General features: G+C 37.1%; 1 protein-coding gene across 2 annotated transcripts in view; it reads right to left on the bottom strand.

Annotated features, from left to right (window-relative positions):
• Positions 1-2,279: 2,279 nt before the first annotated feature.
• Positions 2,280-27,285, bottom strand: part of tbkbp1 (TBK1 binding protein 1) — a 116,115-nt gene continuing 91,109 nt past the window's right edge. For both annotated transcript variants that reach the window (XM_047377602.1, XM_047377603.1), the window contains 3 exons: positions 20,443-20,558; positions 13,814-14,595; positions 2,280-9,380 (listed from right to left, as the gene is read on the bottom strand). In XM_047377602.1, coding sequence (XP_047233558.1) covers positions 9,252-9,380; positions 13,814-14,595; positions 20,443-20,558 — 1,027 coding nt within the window. In that variant the 3' untranslated portion in view covers positions 2,280-9,251. The remainder of the gene's footprint in view (positions 9,381-13,813; positions 14,596-20,442; positions 20,559-27,285) is intronic.

The following is a 27,285-nucleotide window of genomic DNA, read 5'->3' as shown; positions in this document are numbered from 1 at the left end:
GGTTCACCTTCCAGCAGGACAACAGCCCTAAACATACAGTCAGAGCTACAATACAATGGTTTAGATCAAAAACATATTCATGTGTTAGAATGCTCCATTCAAAGACCAGACCTGAACCCAGTTGATTTAGGAAATGTACTGTTCAAAGATGCTTTATTTCATTAAACGTTTATGTGACAGACCAGCACAGCGCCAGCAAGTTGTGCGAAATTGTGATATTACATTCAAAATGACACATGGTTTTCAAATTTCTGCTACAAGTAAAACATCTCAGAAGTGTGCTCTGCATTAGTGTTTAGTTTCCTTTCTTCCGATACCTGGTATCAGAATAAGTAATCTTCAGCTATTTTACACAGAAAATTGAGGCAAAATGTCCATCTCTAGATGTGTAAAGTTGGAGGAGACATAGGCCAAAAGGCTAACAGCTGTAAATGTAGCAAAAGGGGATATTACAAAGTATTGACTTAAAGGGGCTGAATACCAATGCATCCCTCAGTTTTCAGATTTTCATTTAAAAAGACTAATTGGTGTTCTCAATTAAATACCGATAAAAAAGTAAAATTTAAGGTTGTAGTATGAACAAATGTGGAAATCATTAAAGTGAGAACTTCTGGGGTGTGGCGGTGGCACAGGGGTAAAACAAGCGACGCATATTCAGAGGCTCAGTCCTCCACGCAGCTGTCGTGGGTTTGACTCCCGGCCCAGGCGACTTTTGCTGCATGTCTTCCTCCTCTCTCCGCCCCTTTCCTGTCAGCCTACTGTTGAGTTGAAATATTGAGAAAGATAAAAGCCACTAGTGCAATAACAAAAAAATAGTAGCTGAGTACTTCTAAAATGACATCTTCAAAACTGAACAAATTTGATGTTGCCTCCCCATCATGAGACTAAAAGTGAGACTTCTTCCTTATGTCATGAAATGCAAAAAGAAAATACCTCAAAATCCATTTTGATTGGTCTAAACCAGAAATATGCTCCCTTAAGTCACACTAGGAATATTTGCCCTCTTAACTGGTTTTGGATAGTGGCCAGATTTGTTTAATGTAAGTTAGCCATTATACTTAGTTTTTGCCTGTAAAATTTTAAGTCAGTCTGTGAACTTCATTAATACAGGTATACAGCCCTCTTTTTTTGTACTGTTAAATTATTAAAAAATCTTCTATAAAAAAAAATTAAGTTACAAAATTTCAGTTGGCCCTCTTTGAGCACAGAAACCATCAAGACTTTCATATTTATATTTTAACCACAATCAAGAACTCTTTCTATGTGTGTTTTTGTTGACATTGACATGACTGCAGAGTATTGTCACGCCTGAGAGACACCAAGGTGTCATAATTTTTTTTTCTAGTGTTGCTTTTTTCTTAGCAGCAGCTTTAAGCCCGACGAAACTGAAAACACATTGACTGCTCTCCAAAACATCTGCTGCCTCCTTCAGCAGATAAACATATCTCATAAAGTCTCACAGTCCTTGTTTTTGGGTGTAGATGTCATATCAAATTTATTGTCAGAGTCAATCGAAATGTCTAACTGCTAATGTTGCAGAAACTGAGTGCAAAATATTTCATCTTTATCTTTTTTGCCAGAGAATGCATCTATTGCATTTCTCATAACATGTAATTAAAACCGAATATATTCCTCCCTGCTTATTACCAAGATTTTTCAGACTTGTGTTTGTATTTGGAAAGGAAAAAGGGCCACTTTCACTTCAAATATAAACTAATAGTAAGTAATTTAATGCAACAATTGTTACACTGCTGCAATTTTAGTAACATTAGACTATATTTGTGCTACAAATACCATTTAAAGAAACACATTCAATTAAAATACTTAAACTTATAGTTTAAAGATGGGGCTGATCCTGTGCACCAGATGCTGGCATCATCATAGATCAGTGGGGAACAAAACCCACATTAAGAAATAATTGTGGTGCAATGAGCATCAACCCAAACAATTAATTTAAGAGAAATATAACTGACACATTTTATTAATAATCAATGATCCGTTTCCATGGGATATAAATATGGCATGATTTAAAGATCCAATTCTCTTAGCTACTCTTCAAAATGGGAAAGACAAGAGGACACAACATTTCAACAAATCGTATGTGTATTGATCTTAAGTTTTTTTTAATATAATGTTTTACCAGTGGTGCTAATAAATGTTAAGGGCGCTGTGTGAAGTTTCATGTGCATCTAAAATAATATGTCAAACAAAACAGGATGTGAGACACATCCTGCTAGGCAATAACATCACAATACGATTAGAAAGAAAGCCAGTACGCATGTCATTTAAGTGCAGGTTTATTATTAGGAATATTTACAGATATATAAAGGAAAACAGACATTTTATGGACCTTAGTGGGAGATTTATTTTTCTATCTATATATTAGAGTCCTTGAATGCCAGTGGTGTAGTTATTCCACATATTAGTTATACACACACAGACATTATTTCTCATAAGTGTTATGGGGAGTTCTTTAGTACTGAGGTCTGAGTGTGCGCTTAGGGTTACCCCACAGAAAAAGAAAGAAAAAAGACAACCTGACTCACATAGGTACTTATAAATGAGTGGAGCTTTACAAGTATGAAAACTGTCTTTTTCCTTTTTTTTTTTGCTCTAATGCTATAAAGAGCCATGTTGTTTGTCTCCTGAGAGTTTCTGAGCAGAATTCCAAGTAAGATTTCATTTAAAAAACAAAACCAAAACTTATATCCACACTGCAGTTTTTATTCCTTCTGTCCTGAGTAAATTATAAAGTCAGTTTGCTTTAAGGAGATTGAAAAAAGTTTAAATAATAAAAAACAAAGTGTATATATTGTGTTACAAGTAAAATTTTTTTCCTCAAACATCAGAAATTAAACCTAAAGCTACGATTATAAACTGCACTTTAATGAGGTCAGTGCAGCCTGTGTAAGTGCGAATGCGCAGCAGTACAAACATCCGTGTGTATCACTTAACAAGCTCATGCAGGGGCACAATCATTTCTCACTGTAGCTGCTGGCCAGCACCTTGTGGTCGTGAGCCTAACAGCGTTGATACCTACAAAGCAGCATCATCACACGCACGCACACACCTTAAATGATCACTGTTTGCTCAAAATATACAGGAAATAATTTGTTGTCTTTGGTTGAGAGCAATTCATAGTTCTTTATATTCATTATATCTTAAACCACAGAACATCCTTTTGCCCTTTCAAAGAAATTAATCTTGTCAGACTTAACAACAAATCAAGTTATAGTGCCTGGCAAAAAGAATTATACCCGTTATACTAATTTTTCATCTTTTGTGACATTACAACCAAATGATTCAGTGTATTTTATTGGCACTGCATGATTTTCAAAATGTTTTACAAGTAAAACTTGGAAAAGTGAGGCATGCATTTCAATTCAGCCTTCCTGAGTCAACGCTTTAAAGAACTATCACCAGTTGAAGTTACAGCTGCAGTTATTTTGGGGTCTTGACTAGCTTTGCACATAAAGGAACTGAGATCATTGCCATTCTTGTTGGCAATATACCTCAAGCTCAGTTAGATTGCGGAGAGATTGTCTGTAAACACCAGGTTACAAGTTTTGCCACAGGTTTTCGATTGGAATTAAGTCTGGACTTTGGCTAGGCCATTCTAACACATGAATGTTCTTTGATCCAAGTCACTCTATTGCAGCTCTGGCTGGATGTTTAGAGTGTTCTGCTGGAAAATGAACATCGGCCCCAGACCAACATCTTTTGCACCCTCTAACAGGTTTTCTTGTATCCATCTTCACATTAACTCACACAGTATGATGCTCCCACCACAATGTTTCACCATTGGGACGGTTTGTTCAAGGTGACGTTTTCATACACAAAATTTAGCATGAAGGACTAAAAGTTTAGTTTTGGTCTTATCTGAAGTTATCTGGTTGTCACTGGATTTTATGTAGGGGTATTAGTGCAAAAGGGCATTGCACAGTTATCATACAGAATCCAAATAAAATACATAAATACTAAGGTGACAGAATGTGAAAGAGTATAAGGGGCATGGAAATTTCTGCAAGGCACTATGTATGCTGTAGTTTAACTTTTCTGATTGCAGAATTATATCAGTCAATAAATTAGAGGAATATTTTTTTTTAAACCCATAAATGTTTTTTGTAAATGTCTGAAACTTTCAGAAACACATTATCACCTCCTGGCTCTGATATAAATGTAGTACAAGAGATATCACTACATAGTGAGTAATAGTGGAAGGCTGTAGGGGTTTTACTCGCATATAATTCAGATTTACTGTGGGTTTATATATAGATATATGGACACTCCAAGTTGAAGTTGTTGAATATAAAGCATATGTTGCATGATCCTCAAACACTTGCAAAATAGCTGTGTGTACAAACTCTAAATATTTGTACACATAGTAATATAAGAACATACTGCACATACAGTTGAAAATACTTGTGAGCTATGGCAACCCCCTTTAATTTGAGGGTCAAATACAGCCTAAAGGCTATGGGGAGGTGTTAAAGGGCAATCCTGTTTTGATTTAATTTTGTAAATTCATAAAATTATAACTAGCACAGAAACTGCCTGACCAAACTAGAACTGTAATGAGGTAATTGGTATGGTTATGGCTGATGTAAATGTAACAGAACTTTTTTAGACTTCTTTGAACTTTCTTGTTTCTTGTGAAATTCAGAATAGCTTTCAGGGTTTCCCCCAGGAAACTGGTTGGGGGTGGTGGTGAACACTGCTTTCCTCACCACCCACCTCTTCCAAAAAAGAAAAGAAGGAAAGAAAGGTTGTTATGTGTAGCTTTTTCTGTTCTGCCCCTATATAATTGAACTCTTTAGAGCAGAAGGTAACAATGTTAAGGATTCTTATTTATGGCCTGTAAATGTTTATTTCATCATCCACCCTAAGCAAGCATTTATATTATTTTCTGTCAAAAACCTACATTGCTTGCTGAGCACAACACTATAATGTAATATTAGAAACTTCTAAGTCGTTGTTTTATACAGGACATGGAAGTCTGACAATGCTTAACCTAATCTCTGCAAAAGGGGATTTCACATAACAAAGAGCTGTGATTTCTAAAACTTGTCTCTGTTTAGATGTGAATATCATCAATATAAACTGAAAGTCTGTACTTTACACAGATTTTTCATTATGTAACTATAATTTTAACAAGTTTTCTAAAATAAGTAAACTGTATCAATGTTTTTAAACATCTGCTTAGCGTTTTTTAACTATTTGTACAATATTTAGCATGAAAATCTGTATTTAAAATTGAGAAAATGTATTCATTTGTAATTATTGTTAAGATCACTATTAAGAATTAAGACCTGGTGAAGGAAACTCTGTTTAGTGCAAGTGAGCTTATTTTTTTAAACCTTTTCTAAACTACAATCAAGAAAAGGATATGTGATTTTTCATTCTTTTTGTCGCTTTTTGCCTCTATTTAAATAGACTTTGTGTTTGTCTTATACCATTGTAAGTTTCAATAAAAATGTATCGCTTTAACTTTGTTAAAACCTAAACTGTTTGACAATAGTAAGCAAGGGTTTTACTGTATACCATCCATCCAACTGATAACTTAAATAAGATCTATTTTCATTTGTGACACTATGGGCTCATTGCAACAGTGAATTAGTATGGAACATACTCAAGATATGCCTTAAGATATTGTACTAACTGGATATTTTGTTTATAAAAGGCCTGTATGGTCCATACTTGTACACGCACTCATCGTCTTCTGCTTATCCGGGACCAGTTTACAGAGGCAGCAGTCTCAGCAGAGATGTGTTGACTTCCCAAGCTCATCACCCTATCTCCAAGGGAGTGCCTTGCCATCCTGCAGAGGAAGCGTATTTTAGCCACTTGTACCCAGGATCTTGTTCTTTCAGTCATGGCCCAAAGTTCATGACCATAGGTGAGGTTAGGAAATCAAGAGCTTCGCATTTTGGCTCAGCTCTGTCTTCACCGCATTGGACATGTACAGCGCCTCCATTACTGCAGTAACCGCATCAATCCGGATGTCGATGTCCCGCATCATTCTCCCCTCGTAGTGAAAAAGAGCCTGAGATACTTAAACTCCACTTGAGGGAGGTGAGGGCGAGCCCCGACCTGGAGAAAGCTAATCCTTCACTCGGCTCCGAACTGCCCCAGTACATGCTGTAGGTTTAATATTATGTGCAATAAACCTTGGAAACTGAATTTGGATCTGGATATATCACTATGGAAAAATGAATTTCTTCATAAATAAAATGGCGTTTAAAAGATTTACATTTTTGTTTTAGCTGTGGCAAGACTTAGTACATTATCTCAAAGGTTTTACAACAATTTGGGATTTTTCTTGTTGTTTCTAATTACTTTTGACAAAACTAATGCATAATAATGTGTGGAACATATTTTAAAAGTTTATCAGTTCTTACAAATTAAGTAGATTATTACCAGACAGCTTTCGCAAATTAGCTTGGTGTACAGGTTATCTGGTAATTCTATGTGTTATTAGCATATGAAATTGGAAACTCGAAATTAGAATTTGGACCTGGAAATGTCATGCATAATTCTTTTAATCATGTTCCAGTTTGAGGTCAAAAGAGCAGTAAGATATGCCATAAGATATGTTGTTGTGACTACTACAAACAATGTAGATAACATAGTATTTCTCTGCAATTTATACATTAAAACTGTAAAGGAACATGTTCACAAATATAATTTTTAACACATTACAATGTGTACCACTGGTTTAATGAGGGAATGCTGTGCAGTCCAACAAAAAGAGCATTGCTTAGTCATCCCTGTGGCCACATAAACTGAAGGTAATAAAAGAGGTACCAGAGTTGTCCTTTAATGTAATATGACTTTCAAGGGATTTTTTCTCTAAACCTTAGCTGTAAAGTCAGAACTCTATTCTGCAACTTACTCAGAAATACTTCAAACCATTTCTGCTGTTTGTTATTCAGCCACTATTACTGCCTTGCGTACTCAAATCCAGTTTAAATAAATAAGTTAAACAGTGGGGACCTCCCCTACATTACAAAATGCTTTTGTGACTAAAAACTTCAGAGCAGGTGACATCAGTATTGTGTTTTTTAAAAAGATCAAGTACCACAAGTAGATTTTAAACCAAATCACATTAGTGATTAAAAATAAATAAATCCAGGTATCAAAAGAAGAGTATTGTCCTTAACCCTGCAAAAATAACTTTGCTGTCAGGAGCTGTTTCATCTTTTTGGATATAGTATTTCAGATACAAATCGCATGCAGCTTGGATTTATATTTTTTTTTGTTGGGTGGTCTGGGCCGCTTGACATCAAACTGATGAAGATTAGAACTCAAGAAAGAAATGAGATTCCTTATTGGATCATTTAGTCTTTGTACAGAAAAGTACCTCTTGTGGTGTGAATTTGACCCTTGTCTCCCATATTTATAGTAGTGTGCAAACACATGGGAGAAACCTCTCACCAATATCACACATGTGGTGCATAAACATTTAAACATTGCAAAAATATATCTTCATATACAGATTTTGTCTTATAGATGTAGACAAAATAAAAAGTAAATCAGAAAATTTAATATCTACACCCCAATAAGCCACAACTTTGAGCCGACCCCACCAATATTGTCTGAGTATCCTCAGTGCAGGAGTCCTCGAGGAAATTAGATAGGTTGTCGGTGAAAAGGAAGTTATTCTCCAACACATCCCATAGGTGGTCTTGCAGGGCACATAATCCTTCTTAAAGAGGACACTATTGTTGCTATGAACATGCAACAACAATTAGGTAGGTGTTGTGTACCACAAGGATCCAAAGTTCCTATTGTCCATCTTACTTTGGTGCAGTCTGCCGTCAGCTCACAACATGAATTATGAACATGGCCATCCATTGCACCATGGTCTAGTTCCAGATCTGTCAGTTTTTAAGCTGCTGACTGATCTGTGGCTATTGAGTTCGAGCTTTGATGTTTGACGAGTATCACAACCTCATCACACTGGGCTGTAATAACTCGTCTGTAAGATGAGTCCAACCGTCGCTCCCCACATTCAAGTCCTGGTTGTTCATACACTTCCTGCTGGTTTCCTGGCCTTTATTGTATACTAAACGTTACATAAACCATAGAAGCTGGAGCAGTTCCTGTGAGGAATAACTTGATATTTCTCTGATACATTTGTGTAATTGTCAATTGTATATTTGTCAAGCTAATTTAGATCCTTATCCTGCAGAACTCGCTCCTCTCTTTCTCTCAGGTCATAGATAATCAGAGTTCACTAACATTGTGGCTGATTGGCGCATATGGACACTGACAACATGTACATTTTATAGGCTATGTTAACTTAAAGTGCTAGGATACTTTTTGAACAGGCTGCAAGCATAAAAGGTATTTTCTGACTAAAACTTCCCCATAATTACAAAATAAGACATTTTATCAGAGGAACCCTGCATTGCAGGGCATAATCACAACAGTTTTTGTGCAAAATAAACTCCAGGCTCGTTCAGACGACTTCAGGTACATTTTCTCCAGCTTGTCCATTTATTTGCTAGAAGGTAAGTGTGAAAGTGGAATGCTTTATTCTTCCTTAACTGCCTTGTGTTTTAAAAAAGTAAACTGATATAAACCCCTGACTTGTGTCACTTTAATATTAAGTTATTTCCCCATCAAAAATCATATTCTCTCATTTCTTTGACTATTTATTTAATTAAACCAACTTCTACCATTGTTGCCCTTGACTCCTGCTACACAGGATTAACTGCAAAATAATCTGCATGTTGTTCAAAGTGATGACTCAAATCTCCCTGATCAGACAGTAATAAAAACAGAAACTAACTTTAAGGCGTGTTGAACCCCCTGAAGCTGCCAATGTGCCTCTCATGCCTTCAGGGTTGGCTTACTCGGCTAAATAAAGGTATACTACACTGTGAAGTGGAAAAATAAAAAGGTATCTGAAGCGTTATTGAAGCCTCACAACCAAACTAAGAGCAAAACACCAGCAGCCACAGCCAGTGGTTATGGAGGCAGACCTGTCTGACGGGCAATCAGTAAAGGACTGATGATGGGTTCATAAATCCAAGACGGATCAGTGTTTCTGAACTTCTCAAAAAACTGAATCCTTTCTATAGTTTTCTGTCAATTCCTACAAATTATGACACAAATATATGTGGTTAACCTCCTAAGCGTGATTCCTACATGTGACTTTTCATTTATACGATCTGCTGTACTCTTATAAAAACCTGTAAGAGGAAAGAGAGCAGATGTGTGCATGTGGGTTGTTTGGCCCATGGCAATCATATCTTGCTGTTTTCCAGGTGGGAGTCAATGTGCTTGATGAGAGCGTCATCGGGATATCCAACAGGGAAAATCAGTTGGCAGAGAGGGCAGCTCCTCATGTCGTTCTCCTCACTCTCCATCCAGAGCTGCAGAGCAACACAAACACATTTACATTCAAGTAATCAGTTATTCTAATAAATTAAATAAGAAAAGCCAGTCAAGGAAATTTGCCTTTAATTCATGGTGGGTTATACTGTGCAAAGTCAGAAAAACTATTGCTCAAGAACTCTTGTTTGAAAGTGATGAAAGTCTGCCTTTTGCTTATAAGATAAATATAAAGATATAATGGATGATTTAAGACTTTTACGCAATAACTAAAAATAATTTTTCATATTTCTGACATTCCCTCTGGACCATCATATTGGATTTACCGTAGAAATTTGTCCCACGTATAGGTGATGAATTAGGTATTAGACTGGAACGTGAGATGAACACACCAGATCTGACCTTTCACTCACAGAAACTTCTTTCACCAGTCACCTTTAGCATAGTTGTAGTCTAAATAGAACTTTTGGATTAGTCATAACAACCCTTTAGCCCACACCAATGGCATCCTTAATCTTTAAACTGTGAATGTTTTGATGATTTCGAGGTGTTATGCTCAATGCCTGCCTGAATGCCTTTCAATATTTGTCAAAGTTCCTTATTTAATTTATTTTCCTTAATTTAGAACTTCAGACAGTTTTTAAATAATCAATGATCAGTTCTAATGATTTTAATTATCAACTATGATTTCAAAATAGGGATTAAGGTGTTAAACACTAAAATATAAACCTGTCTCTTAATTCAGTAGAATAATTGTGTGGAAATCTTGAGTGTGAAAGCTGCTCCAGGCAGGAGATAGTTTTCATCAAAAATAGTTCTTGTTTTCATATTTGGTTCTGTTTCTCTGTAGTTTTTGTAATTTTCTTTATTGGCTGTGTGGCACAATGTGACCACGTTCCCCCAAGACCGCTTCTAAATGACTGATCAGACTTTCGTGCTGACGGCTCCTGAGGCAGCTTAAGTCTAAAACCCAAATAGAGGGAAAAAAAAAAGACAAAAACCAGCAAGACGTTTAGTCTAGACGATTCAGAACCAAGCACTGATCACTCTCTTGAGATTCGGTTGTGATAGATGTTTTTGTTTGGATAGTAGGCTTTTTCCTCAATCTGTTTGTGCAGCTCCTGGAAAGATTTTTTTTACCTTCACCTCCATCACGCACAGCTTCAGCCAGTTACATAATGTAAGAAGATTTTTTTTTATTTTTGTCCATGATGTTTCCAGAACGATTCGAAACCATCAAAGCTGCACCAGTCGCTTCCTCTGCCATAGTGCGACCTTCAGGGAGGTTGGAAAGGCTGCTGTGCCAAATGATTTTTCCCCATCATCCAAGCTGAGAAATGAGTGCCACAGGTCCAGAAACACATTCTAGTTTTGGGAAACAAGGTCTGGACCACAGTGACCCATCATGCTTCTACTACTAATGTGGTTTTCTGGTGCTGGCTCCTTTTTTTCCCCATGTCCCAAACATTGCCCCCTAAAATTCAGAATTAACAACTCCATTTCTTTAATCTCCTGAGGAACGCTTAATAGTTTAACTTTTAATAATCTTAGGCAATACTCTGAAGATTCATTTTCCTATTCATAAAACCTTGTCTCTTAGTTGATGAAGTGAGTTGCAGATGGGGGCTTTATATCTTGACTCGATCTCTGTACATCATGCACAGTCATACGATTTATATCAAACTTCTCTTTTCCCACAGAGATAATTAAATACGACTATTTCTCAATGTGCTGGTTGCCTCTTTTAAGGGAACTAAATGGTAGCTCTCAAGAAGATTGTGAAATCTAGTGTGAAAACTCTGTTCTTAATAACAAGCGTTTAAGGGTTAAAAACTACTTATTTTTGGTAAACCAAGTTCCGTGTGCAGAGGGCTGTTTGAAAACACGTCTCAAGAAGTCCAACTCACTGCTTTCAGAATAGCCCAAACATGTTTGCATTTTTTTTTTTTACCAAGGTAAAAGAAAGCATTCTTCACACTTATTGGCACTCTGGTAAAGATGTATAACATATATAGTCCCTCACTGAAAACGTTTGAAAGAAATCTAACCTTTAATTTGAGTTAATTTATTCAGTGGGGAAAAAACAAATGAACCAATTATTGTTTTACAACAAAGTTTCTTATACTATACTTACCAGCACACCTGTTGTTAATAAATTATTGCAAAAAACATAATTTTGCAAGTAGGACAGCAGTTAGTCGTCTTCTACACCATTTCACAAGGTTGGAACATACAGGAAGATACAAACATTTTTCATTCTCTTTGCGCAATCACCTTAGACCATCCAGAATCTTGGATCCTTTCTCGTCCTCTCTTCTCTTCAGCCTACTCCACAGGTTGTCAATATGATTTAGGTATGGGGTGTGAAATGGCGATGGAAAAAGGCAGACTTTTTCTCAAGTGAATGATTTCTGTGTTGATTTGTCCATATGTTTCAGATCATATCCTGATGTAAGACTACAAGGTTTTGACTTTTAACCTCTGGTATTTGAAATATATACCATGCATTCTAAAAAGGTTTTAATAGCTTTTGGAGTGAAAAAAAGCCCATAGCATCACAGATTCTCCAACATACAGGATAAGACTATTTTCCATATATTCCTTTTTAGTTTCAGTCCCTCCTGGAATGTTTGCAGCAAAGCAAGTCAATCTTAGTCTTATCTGAGTCTCCACACATTATGGTTTGTGATGATAGGCCAGAAAATGCTTTCTCTAGGCATGTCTTCCAAAGACCCAGCTGGAATGTAGCTACACCCTAATAGTTATTATAGAGACCAAAAGATACTCCCCTTTGCCCTAAATATTAGTGAAAAACATAGATTAAAATGGAAGTCTAAATCTATTTCATATCTCAGTGACAAAAACAAAATCAATGAAGGCAACATATGATATCAATTATCACAAAACAAATGATAAGATTAATATTAATTACAGGCAGTGGTCAGCATTCAACTTAGACTTTACATTTCGAATTGACATAATTGAAATGAATATATTACCAAGATTGCTCTATCTGTTTCAATCAACACTTTTTGCTATTCCTGACACTCAATTTAGGACTCGGGACAAGATTCTTTTGGGCAGGCAGAGACCAAGGGTGTGGTTCAGGACCCTTCAGCTGGGAAAAGAAAAAGGAGGATTGGGAATACCTAATCTGAGGCAGTATTTTTGCGCAAGGATGAGGTTTTTAGTCTTTGCATCCTGCCCTTATTACAAATCAAAATGGGAAATAATAGAAACTGAAACCGGGTCATTCCCAATTGAAGCTGCATTAGGAAATATAAAAAACAACACTGTCCAAGAAAATTAAAACAAGATCATTAAACAGCCACTGGACAGTTGGAATAATATCTTAAAAGAGTTTAATCTGGAGGAACAAATAGGACTACTTAGCTAACCCGCATTTGACAGTAAACTTAATCCAGAAATTAGAGAATATTTTAAACGATGGGTGATCAACAGCACTATGCACATTATTAAATAATGGCCAATTTAAAAACTTCCTGGAAATACGTGAGGAATTTGATCTTGATCAGTGAGACTTTAGATATTTATAGGTAAGAGAAAACTAACTGGGAACCTGGGTGTCACTCACTCTCTGATCTTTTAGTCTTGTAATTAAATAAAATCATTTTGAGTTCAAATCTGCACAGTAAGTTTTAAAGTATTTGGATACATAATACCCAAAAGAGTGAAAATCTTGCTTCTTTGCCATTCAATGAGCTTTTGGTCATGTCTTAAGAGAAAAGATTAGTATGTTTGTAAGATACTGTTAATGGCTTATAAAAAAATAAATAACTAGAAGATGGTACAAAGCTGAGCCACCAAATTTGACCCATTGGACGGAGACTTTAAACAGCATATTTACTATTGAAATACTTGTAATCTGAGATTAAAAAGAGATGCTTTTCCTAAGAAAATGAGTGACATGAACTTCCTATCTTCAAGGGACCCAGGACGCTATAAGTGAACACAACTGATGGACAAAAATTACTCTTAATACAGGTTATGCAATCTGCGACGTGGTCTAGAGGGCCCCAAGTTCTGTTTACCTGTACTTTCTTAATGAAACTTTTTTTTAGCATGAGCTGACATTTCTTAGTGCACCTCAAATCTCCCTCTGTTTACAATTAGAGCCTGCTTACAATGACACACGGCTTGTGGAATATAAGAATGCTTATGTGGCTATCGAAGCAGGAAACAAAAGGTGTTGCCATCAAAATAAAACTCTATTGTTTCTAAGTAAAAACAACATGATTGAATTTGCACGCAAAATTAACACTTATGCATGTCTAATTTTCAATTTTCATGTAGGGTGGTAAAGGACATGTAAAGGACAGGATGTGGTCTGTGGGCTGTATTATTCCCTAACGTATGTATTTTTCCCCTCTGTGTTAAAGGATGATTTTTTTCAAAAATTTTCAGTGTGAAATTATGATACTACAGGTGCATAATTAACTTTTTCTTAACTCACGTTGATAGAAGGCCAGGATTGAGCGTGCTCTGATGTTGTGTAACCCTGCTGGGGATGGCAGCTGAGGTTATTGGGCCTCTGAGGGATGGGAAAGGCTGTGCAGGATGCCGGGCCCCTCATGATGCTGCTGGGTACACCAGGAGAGAGAACACCCAGAGTCCTCGGGGGGCTGATGGGATGTGAACAGGTCCACTCCTCTTCATCCTCAGAAGACTGTGGTGGTTGGGGGGCAGGTGTGGAAGGAGGAGGGGGCTCAAAATGAAGGTGTGCCACCTCTGACAGGGGGAAAGGCATTTCTCTGGAGTGGCGCATGGAGTTGTCCCCCATACTTTTGTCTCCGCCTGCCCCAGCTGGAAGGGGGGACGAGGATCCTCGGTGCTGCAGCCCACTGTGAGGGGAACCAACATGTTGGGGCTGCTGCTTTGGGTAGCCCTCAACATAGGGCCGTGGCTTTGGCAGGGTGGAGACTGGGTCCAAAGAGAAGCGAGGTGGGCACTGATAAGCTGAAGGGTCAGCTACCTCTGAGTAACTGCGGCGACCCTGGAAACTGGCTCTCAGGTGCTGGGTGGGCGGTCGGTAGGAATAAGAGGCAGGTCCATCGCTGACGTCCAGAAGTGGGGAGCGGCGATGCATGTCGGGAGAGAGACGCTGCAGCACCGGAGAGCGGCGCTGCTGGATAGGGGAGTGATGTGGTGGTACTGGTGAATGCCGCTGAGAAATGGGAGAATGGCGCTGGGATACTGGAGAGTGACGCTGATGGTGAATGGGAGAGTGAAGCTGCACTGTGGGGACAGAGAGGAAAAACATACAATTAAGCAAGCAAAGCAAATATCTTAATGCTTCATGGCAAAGTGATAACACAATAAATACTCCACTGTATGTGCATCTACATGCTGAAGTTGGACATATGACTTCTCCTTCCCCTAGTGAAATTTTCCTTTGTTCATTTGTGTCCTTTAGCTGAAGCCAGAGGTTACAAAGGATCAAAACGATCTTATTGTAATGGAACTATCACATTTTATCATGTCAAATGAAATCATGGACTGTTCTAGATACTGGTCAGTTATGACCCAAAACCTTAATGCGTCTACCAGAGAGCTGAAAAGCTCTCCAGTATTTTTCTTTATCAATTTGAGTCGGGTCCAAGCATAAATCAAAGTCAAAAAACAAAAGGCTTCACCAGGAATAAGGTGACATTTTCTAATGGACTACCTCAAATCCAAAACTAAATCAGACAGAAAATCTGTGAGGTCACCTGAAGACAGCTGTGGACCAGAGATATCCCTACAATATAATAGATTACAAATGCTTGCAAGGCAGAGTTTGAAAATAGTGCCAAGTCAAGATGTGAGCCTGAATACTGAATAATAATGAATACTGAATAAGTCAATCAAAATCTGTGTCAACAAAGTTGTAGCTTCAGGTGTGCACACCTATTCTACTATGTTGTTGCAGGGTTATCATTTTCCCTCTAAAAAAATTATTTCTTGTTCAGTCGAATTGTACAAGATAAATGTTGCATTAAAGATGAAAAAATTATATCATGATTTAACATGGGGTAATTTTACAGTTACAAAACTCTTGAATTTTAAAAGCGGTGTTTACACTGTACTCTTTGCATATTCCACTTTGTAAAGTCATATATTGAAACTTTCTACTACATGTGTTATTTATATGAAGTGATGAAGAGAGCTTTTAATTCTAAAATCCAGAGATTTAAATGATTGTAATAGGCCATTATTTAATTCTTCTCAGTGAACATGTATTGAACAAAATAACTGAATTAAATTTAATTTTACCCTTGGAATTTGAGTCAATCAAACAATAACAGAAATGTAATTGTCAAGTGCATCCTAAAAATCAGAATACCATTGAAAAGGTAACTTATTATTAAGTCAATCAATTCAGAAGTGAAATTCATATCGCAACACTTGGTCATCCATTGAGTTTGGGAGTTATTTTATGTTTAAATGACTCACAGGTCAGAGTTAAACATTGCAACTGTTGGGACCCCAGCCATGGTTACAACATTAAAGGCCAGTACGAACTTTTCTGGAACTTTCAAAATAAATCGCATTAACTTATTTCCAGCACAGCCAGGAACAGGAGTAGCGGCGGACTTCCCTGTTTGAATAAAAACCCCGTTTTGCAAAAAACTGACCTCTTCCACGCAGGTCTCCAGCGGAACTGGACGGAGGGACACAGCGCACCAATTTCTCTTTGCTGGCAAACAGACATAACTCTTCAAACTGGATCCATGAGTGTCATACGATCACGTGATCATATGCACTAAGTTAAGTAGGAATGAATTGCTGTTTGTGTATCCGGTATTCATTCATGAACGTGATAATTAAGGTACAAGCGTTGCTTGACTTTCTCTCTGAGGTCTACAGAATCAAACTGTGTTCCTGAGAGTTCCAAGCAGAGACTCTGTCTCTAAAACGCAGTGAAGCAGTTTTCCCGATCTGAAGGAAGGACAACGGGACCGCATCACCGTGGTTACAGCAGTAATGTGCATTTCAGCCAGCCCGGCAGAATGAGTCGCACCACCCCACAGTTACGTAGGTTAGCGTTGACCCTTTGCTCACTGCGGATGCTTTCCTAAACTTCGTCGCCCCGGACAACTTTTCCTCAGCACGGTTCACATAAGAGGTCGTGTTTTGGGCAGAGAGACGTAGTTTAGAATGAAATAATCTAAACATTTTTCGTTTTATGACGCTTGGTTTTGTTTGTGTTGAAAACTCAACTATCTTAGTGCTGGAAGATTATCTGTTCAGCACATGTGGTCAGTTTGTGTTCTGTGTTTGTGTTTTTTTTAAAGTTAAGACAAACTTTATTTAAAGGGTGATTTTAAACAGAAGAGTGACCATAACGCGTCGTCCACACTTATGCATTGTGCAAGGTGTGTGTTTGGTTCTTATTCAAAATGATAACCTTCCTTTGTTAGCCCAACCACTAACTGCTAAGAACACATAAGTCAGCTAAAGATAATTTACCCAAAAAGGTTGTTAGTTTTCAATCTAGAAAATAATATTTCCCTAAATATTATTTTACTAAACCTGAAAACTAAGTAAACACGATTAAGACCCATTTATCCAGAAAGATTTGGTTCTTATACAAAATAATATTTCCTTAAATATTATTTTACTGTTTCCTTAATAATATTTCTTTAAATAATTTTTTAATAAATAAAGACAGCTAATTAAACACCATTGAGAATTGGTCATCCAGAAGGTTGGTTTTATTCAGCAAATCATTCTTTAAAACATTATTTTAATAAAATAATATTTTATCTGATCTTGCATTGTGAATGGTTATCTAAAGGTATGCCAATTATTGCCTAAGTTAGTTCAAAGACTAACTTAACTTCATTTCCAGATTCATCAAGATAATCATTGGTTCTCAAACATAAATAACATTGCATGGTAATGTTGCATCACTCTTTTGGTCATGCTTCTCAACCATCTTTGATCAACTTGTTTATATTGTACATAGCCTATTAGTCTTCATTATTCTTTAATTCTGCTTGGTAGTTTAGTTGGGTTGTTTTAGCATAGTAAAGAGTTTGTTGATTAAAATATGTTTGACTTTGAGTTGACTTATTTTTGTTAATAAATTCTTGTATTTTGAGAAATTGTGTGAATTCATTCCATGTGTGTACAGAGTTTATGCTGTTCAATAATGTCAGAGCTTGGCTCATCCCTTTCAATTTTGTCCTAATACCACCGCCTTATTGGGCTGGTATTCACAGGACAACCCTTAACAGACCGAAATATTATTTAATAAAATGTTATAGTATTAATATTAAATAACATATTTATATTCATAATCACAACACAACAAACAAAAATGAAAAGAATGTTTTCTGGAATTGGAGAGGTTGGGACAGAAATTTTACTACAAAAGCCCAAAAGTGCAAAGAAAACTTTGAAAGATCTTTAGGGAGTCTCGAGGTCTGTCCGAGACTACTTCTAATAATATCAAATAGGTCTGGCTGCTTGGAAGCTAAATTTAAGCAAATGTTGCACAGTACCTCCAAATAAGTTAGACCATAAGTGAAAACTTTATTTCTGATCATATTCTAATTTACTTAGGTGCATCTGAGCATAGATGTGAGGAATATTACTGTTAACCTTTAAATGCCTGAATTACACACTCCAGCCCAGACAGATTCTGGTAGACATACATTTAAAATACGCAGTATAAACAAAACTAATACAGTAGAAAACTTGCCTTTGATAGTTGGATACAAATTTTAGCCATTTTTATTGAAAATATGTTTTGCTGCCCTCATGTTGGAAGTGTATGTTAAACTGTTAAAACGCTTATCTTTATCGGAAATCATTGTGGGCAGCTGTGGCAAAATAAAATTTTCATCAGATGTTGCAACAAGGCATTCATTTAATAGAAATGCTCATTATGTTCCTCTCTTGATCCATAAAGAGATTTATCGACAGAAGTACACATGTAGTGTTTCCTGTAATTACAAGATATGTTGATGAGTAATTTTGCGCTGTAGTCACCATTTCAGCTACACTTCCCATTACAAAGAGGAAACATCATTTCTGGCTGCTAAAGAGGGCAGGGGCTGTTTGTGCTTTTCAGTGTTCTCTCTGAATGAGGAGGAAAACTGGTTAAATGTACTACATGCTATCACTTGCAACATTTAAGAAAGCTTCCATGATTGCAAAAAAACTTCCCTGAATGTGCAAACCAAACAAATCACCAAAAATATTTGTTTCTTGTTAAACATGTTTGAAACACTATGATATTACATGCACATTCCTAAATAGTTAGCTGAAATCCCTTATGGTTGTAGTCTGTGTGCTCGGTTTGTGGTTGGCAGAAGATGCAAACTTGCGAGACATGTGTTACTTTGTGCATGCATAGAAAGGTGTTGCTACCGTTTAGCACTTCTTTACTTTTACTCCACAACGTGCATCTCTGATTTCCGATCTTCACTTTTTAGAGTGAGAAAACAACACAAAAGAAATCACAACCAGCACTGAGAAGGACATAGATGCCATTAATGAATCAAACTTGATTTAAACTGCATTTATTTTTTGAGATATTTTTTGAAATGAGTCATATATAAAGGGAAATTTAAAACTAGCAAATCTGTCATGCCCAGTAGTTTGAGGAGCTGCATGTAGGCTGAACGTGTAGCAAAGTCCCAAACTCTACAAGTAAAGCTAGTTGCAGTGTTAAACTGCAAACAGCAACTTTTGGCACAATCAGTGAGGAAAAACCAGCATGGAAACAAAGTGGAAGAATAAGTAAACTACAAATGAAACTAACTAAAAAAAACAATGTGTATGTAATGCGCTTATAAAACGTCTGCACTCCGGGTTTATGTGATGTAAAAAATTTTATCATATAAATAAATAACTTCAGGATTTTATCCACCTTTAACATAACATGTTACAACTTTTTATAGTTTTTATAGAGGGAAAATTAAGACTAAAATTACCAAAGAAGGAACTTATCAGGATTAGTCAATGTATACTTAGGGTCACTAAAAGATGAAGTTCATCATACATTCAAAATTGACAACAGAACCAGAAAAAGAAGAAGATCCGGAGCACTTTTGCAAAGAGGAGTCAAGGTCCGCTATACTAATAGATGGAACACTCTCATAAAATCAAAACGTGCTTCAGCACAGTTATGTAGCTATATTATTTTAGTTGTTCAAGTGTTACAGGTTACATGTCACTTTAAAGGTGGAAAATGTTTAAATTCATCTTGGTCAATTTTTATTTATAGTAAGAAGTCTTTTCATAAGCCGTTTCTGGGAGAGATCACAGTTTTGTTATCCATGCTTCTGTAAAAACCGGTCTTTTTTAAATGAGATTTTAAGATAATTGGTCATTCTAAAACTAATTATTGCTAGAGATAGAGATGGCAGTTTTGTGTCTCTGGTCTGCTGACACTGAAACAAAGCTATAAGAACAGCACTCAAAACATGTTTTATGTCTTCCATTATTTGATGTCTGCCATTAATAATTAATATCAAGAGCAGAGGTGATATCAGAATGTGTTTCTGAGAGAGCAGTCACTGTAAAAGTATTATTTAAATTATTTTAATTAACAAAGTAAAAATGAATGCGTTCATAGATGATTGAGCTGCTACTTTTAACTGGCTTTGCCATTTTACATTAGCAGTTAATGCAGTTAAGTTTGAGTCTCCTTCCCTCAATAACATCAAGCAATAAAGATTGTTGTTGTCAACCTAACCTGATTGTATTTAAGTATGGTGCTTTCAGTGACTGGAAAAACAAACAGGTGTTGTCTTAAAATAATTTGTGTACAGAAATTTTTGAAACTCTCTAAAATGCAAGTTTTGAGAGCCATGCTGTGAACTTGCTATACTATAATAATATTTTATGATCATAGGATATACTGTAAATAATTCACCCATGTTGTAGTAAATCTGAGATCCTGCTCTGAGTGGGTGACCTTTTCCTTTTGAAGTGCATAATTAAGTTTCACAATGAATACACACCATGTGTGACAGAGAGTACTGCCGTAACGTTTCTGCAGATAAGGACCAAACTCTTCCATTGACTGACCGGGATCATCTTGACCCAGATTTCTACTGACAAGCAGTTTTTTAACACGTAAACATTAACCTGGACTGGCTGGTTCCTGTACTGCTTTCCTCAGGATCTCTGTCTGCTTGGAGCACAGGGCTTGGAGGCGTCCCAGTTCCTCTGTTAACTCTGTGTAGGCCAGAGCCAAATTCACCCTGAAGGAAGAAAGGAAGAGGGCCATTATGTAATTATCATAATCATTGTTATGGCAGAACATTAGTGTTGGCACAATGTTCAGGTGTTACAACTGTGTGGTTATTTAAACTGTAATTGCAGTCAAATTCTTGTCAAAATGCTTTTTTTTTTTTTCCCTGAGCCAAGTGCAGACACACAAGAACATAAATTAATCTTCATCTTCTCTGAAATAAGACCTGCTGCGGTGACACACAAATCAGGCTGGCTAAGTGAGAAGCTCATATTTTCAGATTGCATGTCGGAGCACATAATTTTAAAACACACCATTTTCATGCAAGATGTGTCTTGACGCTCTCAGGAGCTGCACTGATGGAGAGGCTCTATTTCCAGAGCTCTAAACCAGAATGGTTGGTTTACAGATTTCTTTATTTTAATCACGGCAATGACATTTCAGTGAAACAGATCTAAACAGAAATATAATAAACAAGTTAAGGTGAAATTCATCTGTTAACATGACGAAAATAAAAGCGACTACGGAATTTGATGTTTTAGATACAAAACCGATCCACTCTAGGTCAAAATGAATGCCAACTCTGATTCAATCTGATGGCAGATTGTTTATGTTAGATCATATATGGCTTCATGTTTTTAAACTCTTCAGTCTTAATCTGAAATTGACTCATTGCAGTGCATACGGTGGTAGACAACACTTGTTATCATCAAGTTAAGACACGAAACCATGATGTCTAACTTCTAATCTACAAAGATAATGTTGCTAATCTGAGTAATTTCTTATACGCTGGTGTGTTTTTCAAGAAAATTTACTTATCATTAGTTTCATCAACAGGTTTATAATTTGAAAGTTTCAATCTACGACATCGTGTGTGTCACATGAAAATCATCACACCTACATGAAAGCTTGAAAGTATATAGAAACACACTTGAGGGTGAAGATGAACCAAGACAACATGAAGATCTGCCTCAAGATAAATGAAAAAACCAGAGTTGAAAAGAGGATGTTCATTGTGCACAAGGCCGTCCCCATATCTGTTAATGCACCGTTGAACAATTTTAATGTGATGACCTTGCTAAAAAAATTTAACTGATCTCATTCTTCCATAAAGATTGTGATGGATTAAAAAAAAAAAAACTTCTGCATATTTCGGGGAGTTTTTTCTTCATGAAAAAAAATAGACAGAAACTTCCCAGCAAAACACGAAGATAAAAATCCTACCTACACAGCAAACAAACTGTAACATTTTAACATATGTCCTGCAGCACACCCACATGCTAATTAAATTTTGTTTTAGTTGCTCCCACATACCTTTTTAGTATTACAGATTGTTTTTCTTAAATACCAACAATACCTGCTATTTATTTGAATGAAAATGCACTCTTAGGCCTGGCTTTGTCCAGTCATTGCTGTCAATTCTCCTTCACCACCAATTTCATTTAAAACAAAATTTGAATATCTATTTCAGGGAAGCCCACACTGAAAAAAGGCAACTGCACATCTCAGAAATTCCAGTGGTTAGTTAATGCTTGTTAATGGCCCACCTAATTTCCCAACAAACTGCGGTGACTCACACACAGAGTGGGGGTATCAAACCAGCCCATCGTCTTATAGCAAACAACATCTTATAACAAAAAAAAATATTTTCTTTTAAAGAAAGTTTGTGCAGTTTGGTATAGGCATACCTATTTGTGGATTTAAAACCGGGTGCAAAAGGAAAGTAATAATCATTTTCATTACTTACTGGCACGGTGGGTGGAGCGTGCAGCATAATGTTATCTTAAAGAGCGTCCATTACACTAAGAGGCCCTCGTTCTTTACTCCAGCTTCAGCTGTTTACTTCTAAACGCTGAAGTACAGCAGATTTATTGACAGTTTTAAACCGACGCACCTCTTCCTTTTCACACTTTTTCCATCTCACATTTCAGGTTTGCTCATGTCTTTCAGCAGTTTTTGAAACAGACCCTGGCCAGAATGCAACACCTCCCGGTCCGGGTTCTACACCCTGACAGAGAGCAAAAAGGCACATACATAAAAGGGTTTTTGTTTGTCTCCCAAGGTCTCTCTGTGCGTCTGAAAATCTTTCTCGCATTCGCTTGCATGCATTTGCTCTCTTGTGCATATGTTAATTTGTTTCCTCTTTTCTTTCTTGAAAGTGAGTGTGCACATTTTGTACAGTGTACACTATAGTGTGTGGGAGGGGTGTGATAATGCCAATGCAGCACTGATGAAAGGGTTGTGCAAGTGGATTGATCAGGTAGAGAAGTGTACCGTATGTGTGTGTGTATGTAAGTGGGAGATGAGTGGGGGCTGAAATCTGACCTCCGATCTGATGTTTTAAAGGAAGAGTCGTCTCTGCACCTGCCTCTGGGATCTGACATTCCCTCGCTATTGGCACTCACTCAGAGAAACATGACTTCAGGTTGCACAATGGTGCAGATAATATCTCTCTTTTTCTTAACTGAGAGAACAAGAGGTATTACAAGAAAAGGAAGCAGATTCTTTTAGACCTCTCGGAGGTGGCTGGGGTCTTACAGAAATCCGACTGATTTGTTTTTCACACTGTGCAGTCCATACTCTGAATTTGTTTGTGCACTATTTGGTGTAACACAGAAAGGTGTCAAACTGTTCTTACACCAAACCATAGTTATGTGGTGATGCTTTGCATCTATAAAATGAGCCATACTGTGTTCATTATAAAAAGGACTGAATAGCAAATGGGGTAACTAGTTGTTTTTGCACTTTCAGAATTTCAATGATGTCTACAGAATAAAAATAAGCAGTTTTCAATTGATGAGCTTACCTATTAAGGGTAAAACAGCTCACCGATTACTACAAGAGTGCAGTGAAGGCTCATCAAGGAGCTCACAACAAACCTCAAAACATCTAAAGCACTGCAGACCTCACTTGCCTCTGTTGTTCATGATTTAACAATAAGAAAGAGAGCAAAATTGAATAGCAATGGGACAGTTTAGTTAAAATAGTTAAGATGTCAGGGGATTTAGATCTTGGATTTTTAGCAAATCTGAATATAATATCTATCTGTGGACATCAGCACGTTAACCTTATGATTTACATCCTGATTATAGTACAAGTATGCTTTTTAGATCAGATCAACATTATGAATAATGGCCATGAAAATGTATTAAATGTCTTATAACAGACAACTCTTTTTAGCAGAAGCTTAGGCTTTTGTAGCATGTGTGTAAATAATTCAAAATTGTATAACCAGTAGTTTTAGCATTTTGACCTTAGCATTTTTAGCTAAGGTCTATTTTAACTAGTGTAGTGTACAACCTGTTTACAATAACCTTATTTTATTTTGATGAATTTCTAGATTGCAACTGGATTTTCAAACATGGCAAAGATAGCATTCACAAGTTTACATTCGCATGTTCATAGGCTTTGTTTTCTTTTTTGACCAATGTAACGTACAGGGGTTGGATAAAAACTGAAACACCTGTCATTTTAGTGTGGGAGGTTTCATGGCTAAATTGGACCAGCCTGGTAGCCAGTCTTCATTGATTGCACATTGCACCAGTAAGAGCAGAGTGTGAAGGTTCAATTAGCAGGGTAAGAGCACAGTTTTGCTCAAAATATTGAAATGCACACAACATTATGGGTGACGTACCAGAGTTCAAAAGAGGACAAATTGTTGGTGCACGTCTTGCTGGTGCATCTGTGACCAAGACAGCAAGTCTTTGTAATGTATCAAGAGCCACGGTATCCAGGGTAATGTCAGCATACCACCAAGAAGGACGAACCACATCCAACAGGATTAACTGTGGACGCAAGAGGAAGCTGTCTGAAAGGGATGTTCGGGTTCTAACCCGGATTGTGTCCAAAAAACATAAAACCACGGCTGCCCAAATCACGGCAGAATTAAATGTGCACCTCAACTCTCCTGTTTCCACCAGAACTGTCCGTCGGGAGCTCCACAGGGTCAATATACATGGTGGGGCTGCTATAGCCAAACCTTTGGTCACTCATGCCAATGCCAAACGTCGGTTTCAATGGTGCAAGGAGCGTAAATCTTGGGCTGTGGACAATGTGAAACATGTATTGTTCTCTGATGAGTCCACCTTTACTGTTTTCCCCACATCCGGGAGAGTTACGGTGTGGAGAAGCCCCAAAGAAGCGTACCACCCAGACTGTTGCATGCCCAGAGTGAAGCATGGAGGTGGATCAATAATGGTTTGGGCTGCCATATCATGGCATTCCCTTGGCCCAATACTTGTGCTAGATGGGCGTGTCACTGCCAAGGACTACCGAACCATTCTTGAGGACCATATGCATCCAATGGTTCAAACATTGTATCCTGAAGGCGGTGCCGTGTATCAGGATGACAATGCACCAATACACACAGCAAGACTGGTGAAAGATTGGTTTGATGAACATGAAAGTGAAGTTGAACATCTCCCATGGCCTGCACAGTCACCAGATCTAAATATTATTGAGCCACTTTGGGGTGTTTTGGAGGAGCGAGTCAGGAAACGTTTTCCTCCACCAGTATCATGTAGTGACCTGGCCACTATCCTGCAAGAAGAATGGCTTAAAATCCCTCTGACCACTGTGCAGGACTTGTATATGTCATTCCCAAGATGAATTGATGCTGTATTGGCCACAAAAGGAGGCCCTACACCATACAAATAAATTATTGTGGTTGAAAACCAGGTGTTTCAGTTTCATTGTCCAACCCCTGTACATCTTCTATTTTCCTGTTCAACACATTTCTAATGGACTACATAATGGAAACCTTTTTATATTTGAATTTTGAACATCCTATTGCTCTTAAAATACTAATGTTAGCATTAGCATGCTCCAATGGCTCAGGTCTCCCTGTTTGCAGTTTGTTTTGACCAACGGGTTGTACAATATGTCCACTACTTTTACCGTGACATGTAACCAAATGCTAGTTGACTGCACAATAGCATGGATTTTGTACAGCCTACTGGACTTGACCAGTATAGCACTAGCCTGCTTGGATGGCTCAAGGCCCAGTGCAGTACAGTCTTTTGTGATTGATCTAATTTTTGATCTTAATGTAATGTATGAAAATTTTCTGATTTCTAATTTATAAAATATGCAATGGGTGAAAAATTACAATATAAATTTTAAACACCAGTAATAAAAACTACTACATCACAGTGTGGTGAATTTGAGGACAGTTCAAACAATATAGTCAAATTTTTGTTCGCATTTTCAACCAGAAAAGGGAAATTCACCTAAACAGGCCGTGATTTATTTGAAATTGTTCTTGCTTTCTGTAAACTGAGGAGAGATTAGTCAGTCTCTCCATGAAGGATAGTTCTACATTGGCATAGTGGGGGTTTATATGGGGGGTTATCGGCAGGTGCCTGGTGGCGCCTACAACGTTGTGGCTTGTGGTTGGCGAGGGTAGCTTGTTCACGAATTAACTGTTCCATCTGAAGGAAACAAATCCGGAAATGCATTTACAAGAAGTGCATTGGCATAAAAATGAATGGAAATAGGCAGAAATGAATACAATAACATTAACTGAAGATAAAAAAAAAAAGTTGTGCTGCTTCTTTGGCTATTCTGCTGTTAATAAAAAAACTTTTTCATACTGGCGAAGTTTCTAAATATCACCACTAACAGGCAGATGACTTTTATCAAGATTATAAGGCTCTTATCAGGGCAAAATGTGCTGTGTTAATGTTCTTGACAAATCTCCCTTTTGAATCTGTGCAATTTACACTAAACCGGTTCAATTACAAGAAAATGGTCCAGGAAAAAGTGTAGAGGCAATTCAGTGGGAGTAAGCAATATTGTTGAGTAAAACCAAAAGGTGACCAAAGTCTGGAAAAATGTAGTAGACTTCCACCGCACGCTTGAAACGAAAAAAAAAAACTAGTTTCTTACTGCTGCCACACCATTTACTTTCTGTTTGCTCCCCATCGAAACACCTCTGGGGTTTCATTGTGTGGGAGTCAGTTGCCCAACATGCTGTGGTTTTTTTTGTGCCTTTTTTTACACCTCACACCTTGTAAACATCAGATGGTAGGGGCAATTTGAGACGCAGATGAAGATAAGAGACCGCCCTCGCTGCCAGTAAGAAACATAAAACGATAAGAGTGCTGACATAGTAGAGAATTTTATTCTGATGGTTCAGGTAAGAAATGATAAAAGACAATAGAAGACTTCATGCTTTATTAAGATTTTAAGGAGAAAATTATGAAAATAAATATGTGTAAAGTGGACAGGAAGATGTCCTTGTTTGATTATACACTGCCACCTGCTGCTCAGGGTGATTATTTGCAAAACCTTTGAAAAGGGCTCTTGCAAATGTGTAAAATTCTTAACATATTCAGTTTTAAAATAAACATTTCTCTATTAATTTTTAGGCTGCTTATGAGGTCTACGTATTGATAAATTTGGTCAATTTAACCATGGAGCCATTTCTTTCATATTTAATAAATGGTTTTAAAACCTAAAGGTTAATTTTCATGTACATTTTTGAAAACATTTGCCAGAGGATTGCCAGAAGTCATATTCCAGAAGTAATATAATATTAAATATTCAATATTTATGACCTTGTTCATTCATGTTATCCATCTGATATCTATCAATAAACAATCTAGGTGTAAAGCGTTTTTAACATCATTCGCTTTATCTAATGTTATTTTTTTCATGCAAATGGAAACAGATGCCCTTGTTTGGTTCATTACAAAGAGTCATCACTCTTTTCATGGTGTCTGTTGAGGCACTGGTAT

This window comes from Girardinichthys multiradiatus, chromosome 10, assembly GCF_021462225.1.
Source record: "Girardinichthys multiradiatus isolate DD_20200921_A chromosome 10, DD_fGirMul_XY1, whole genome shotgun sequence".
Classification (NCBI taxonomy): Eukaryota; Metazoa; Chordata; class Actinopteri; order Cyprinodontiformes; family Goodeidae; genus Girardinichthys; species Girardinichthys multiradiatus.
Note: the sequence above shows the minus strand (reverse complement) of the source record. Positions and strands in the feature narration are given on the sequence as shown.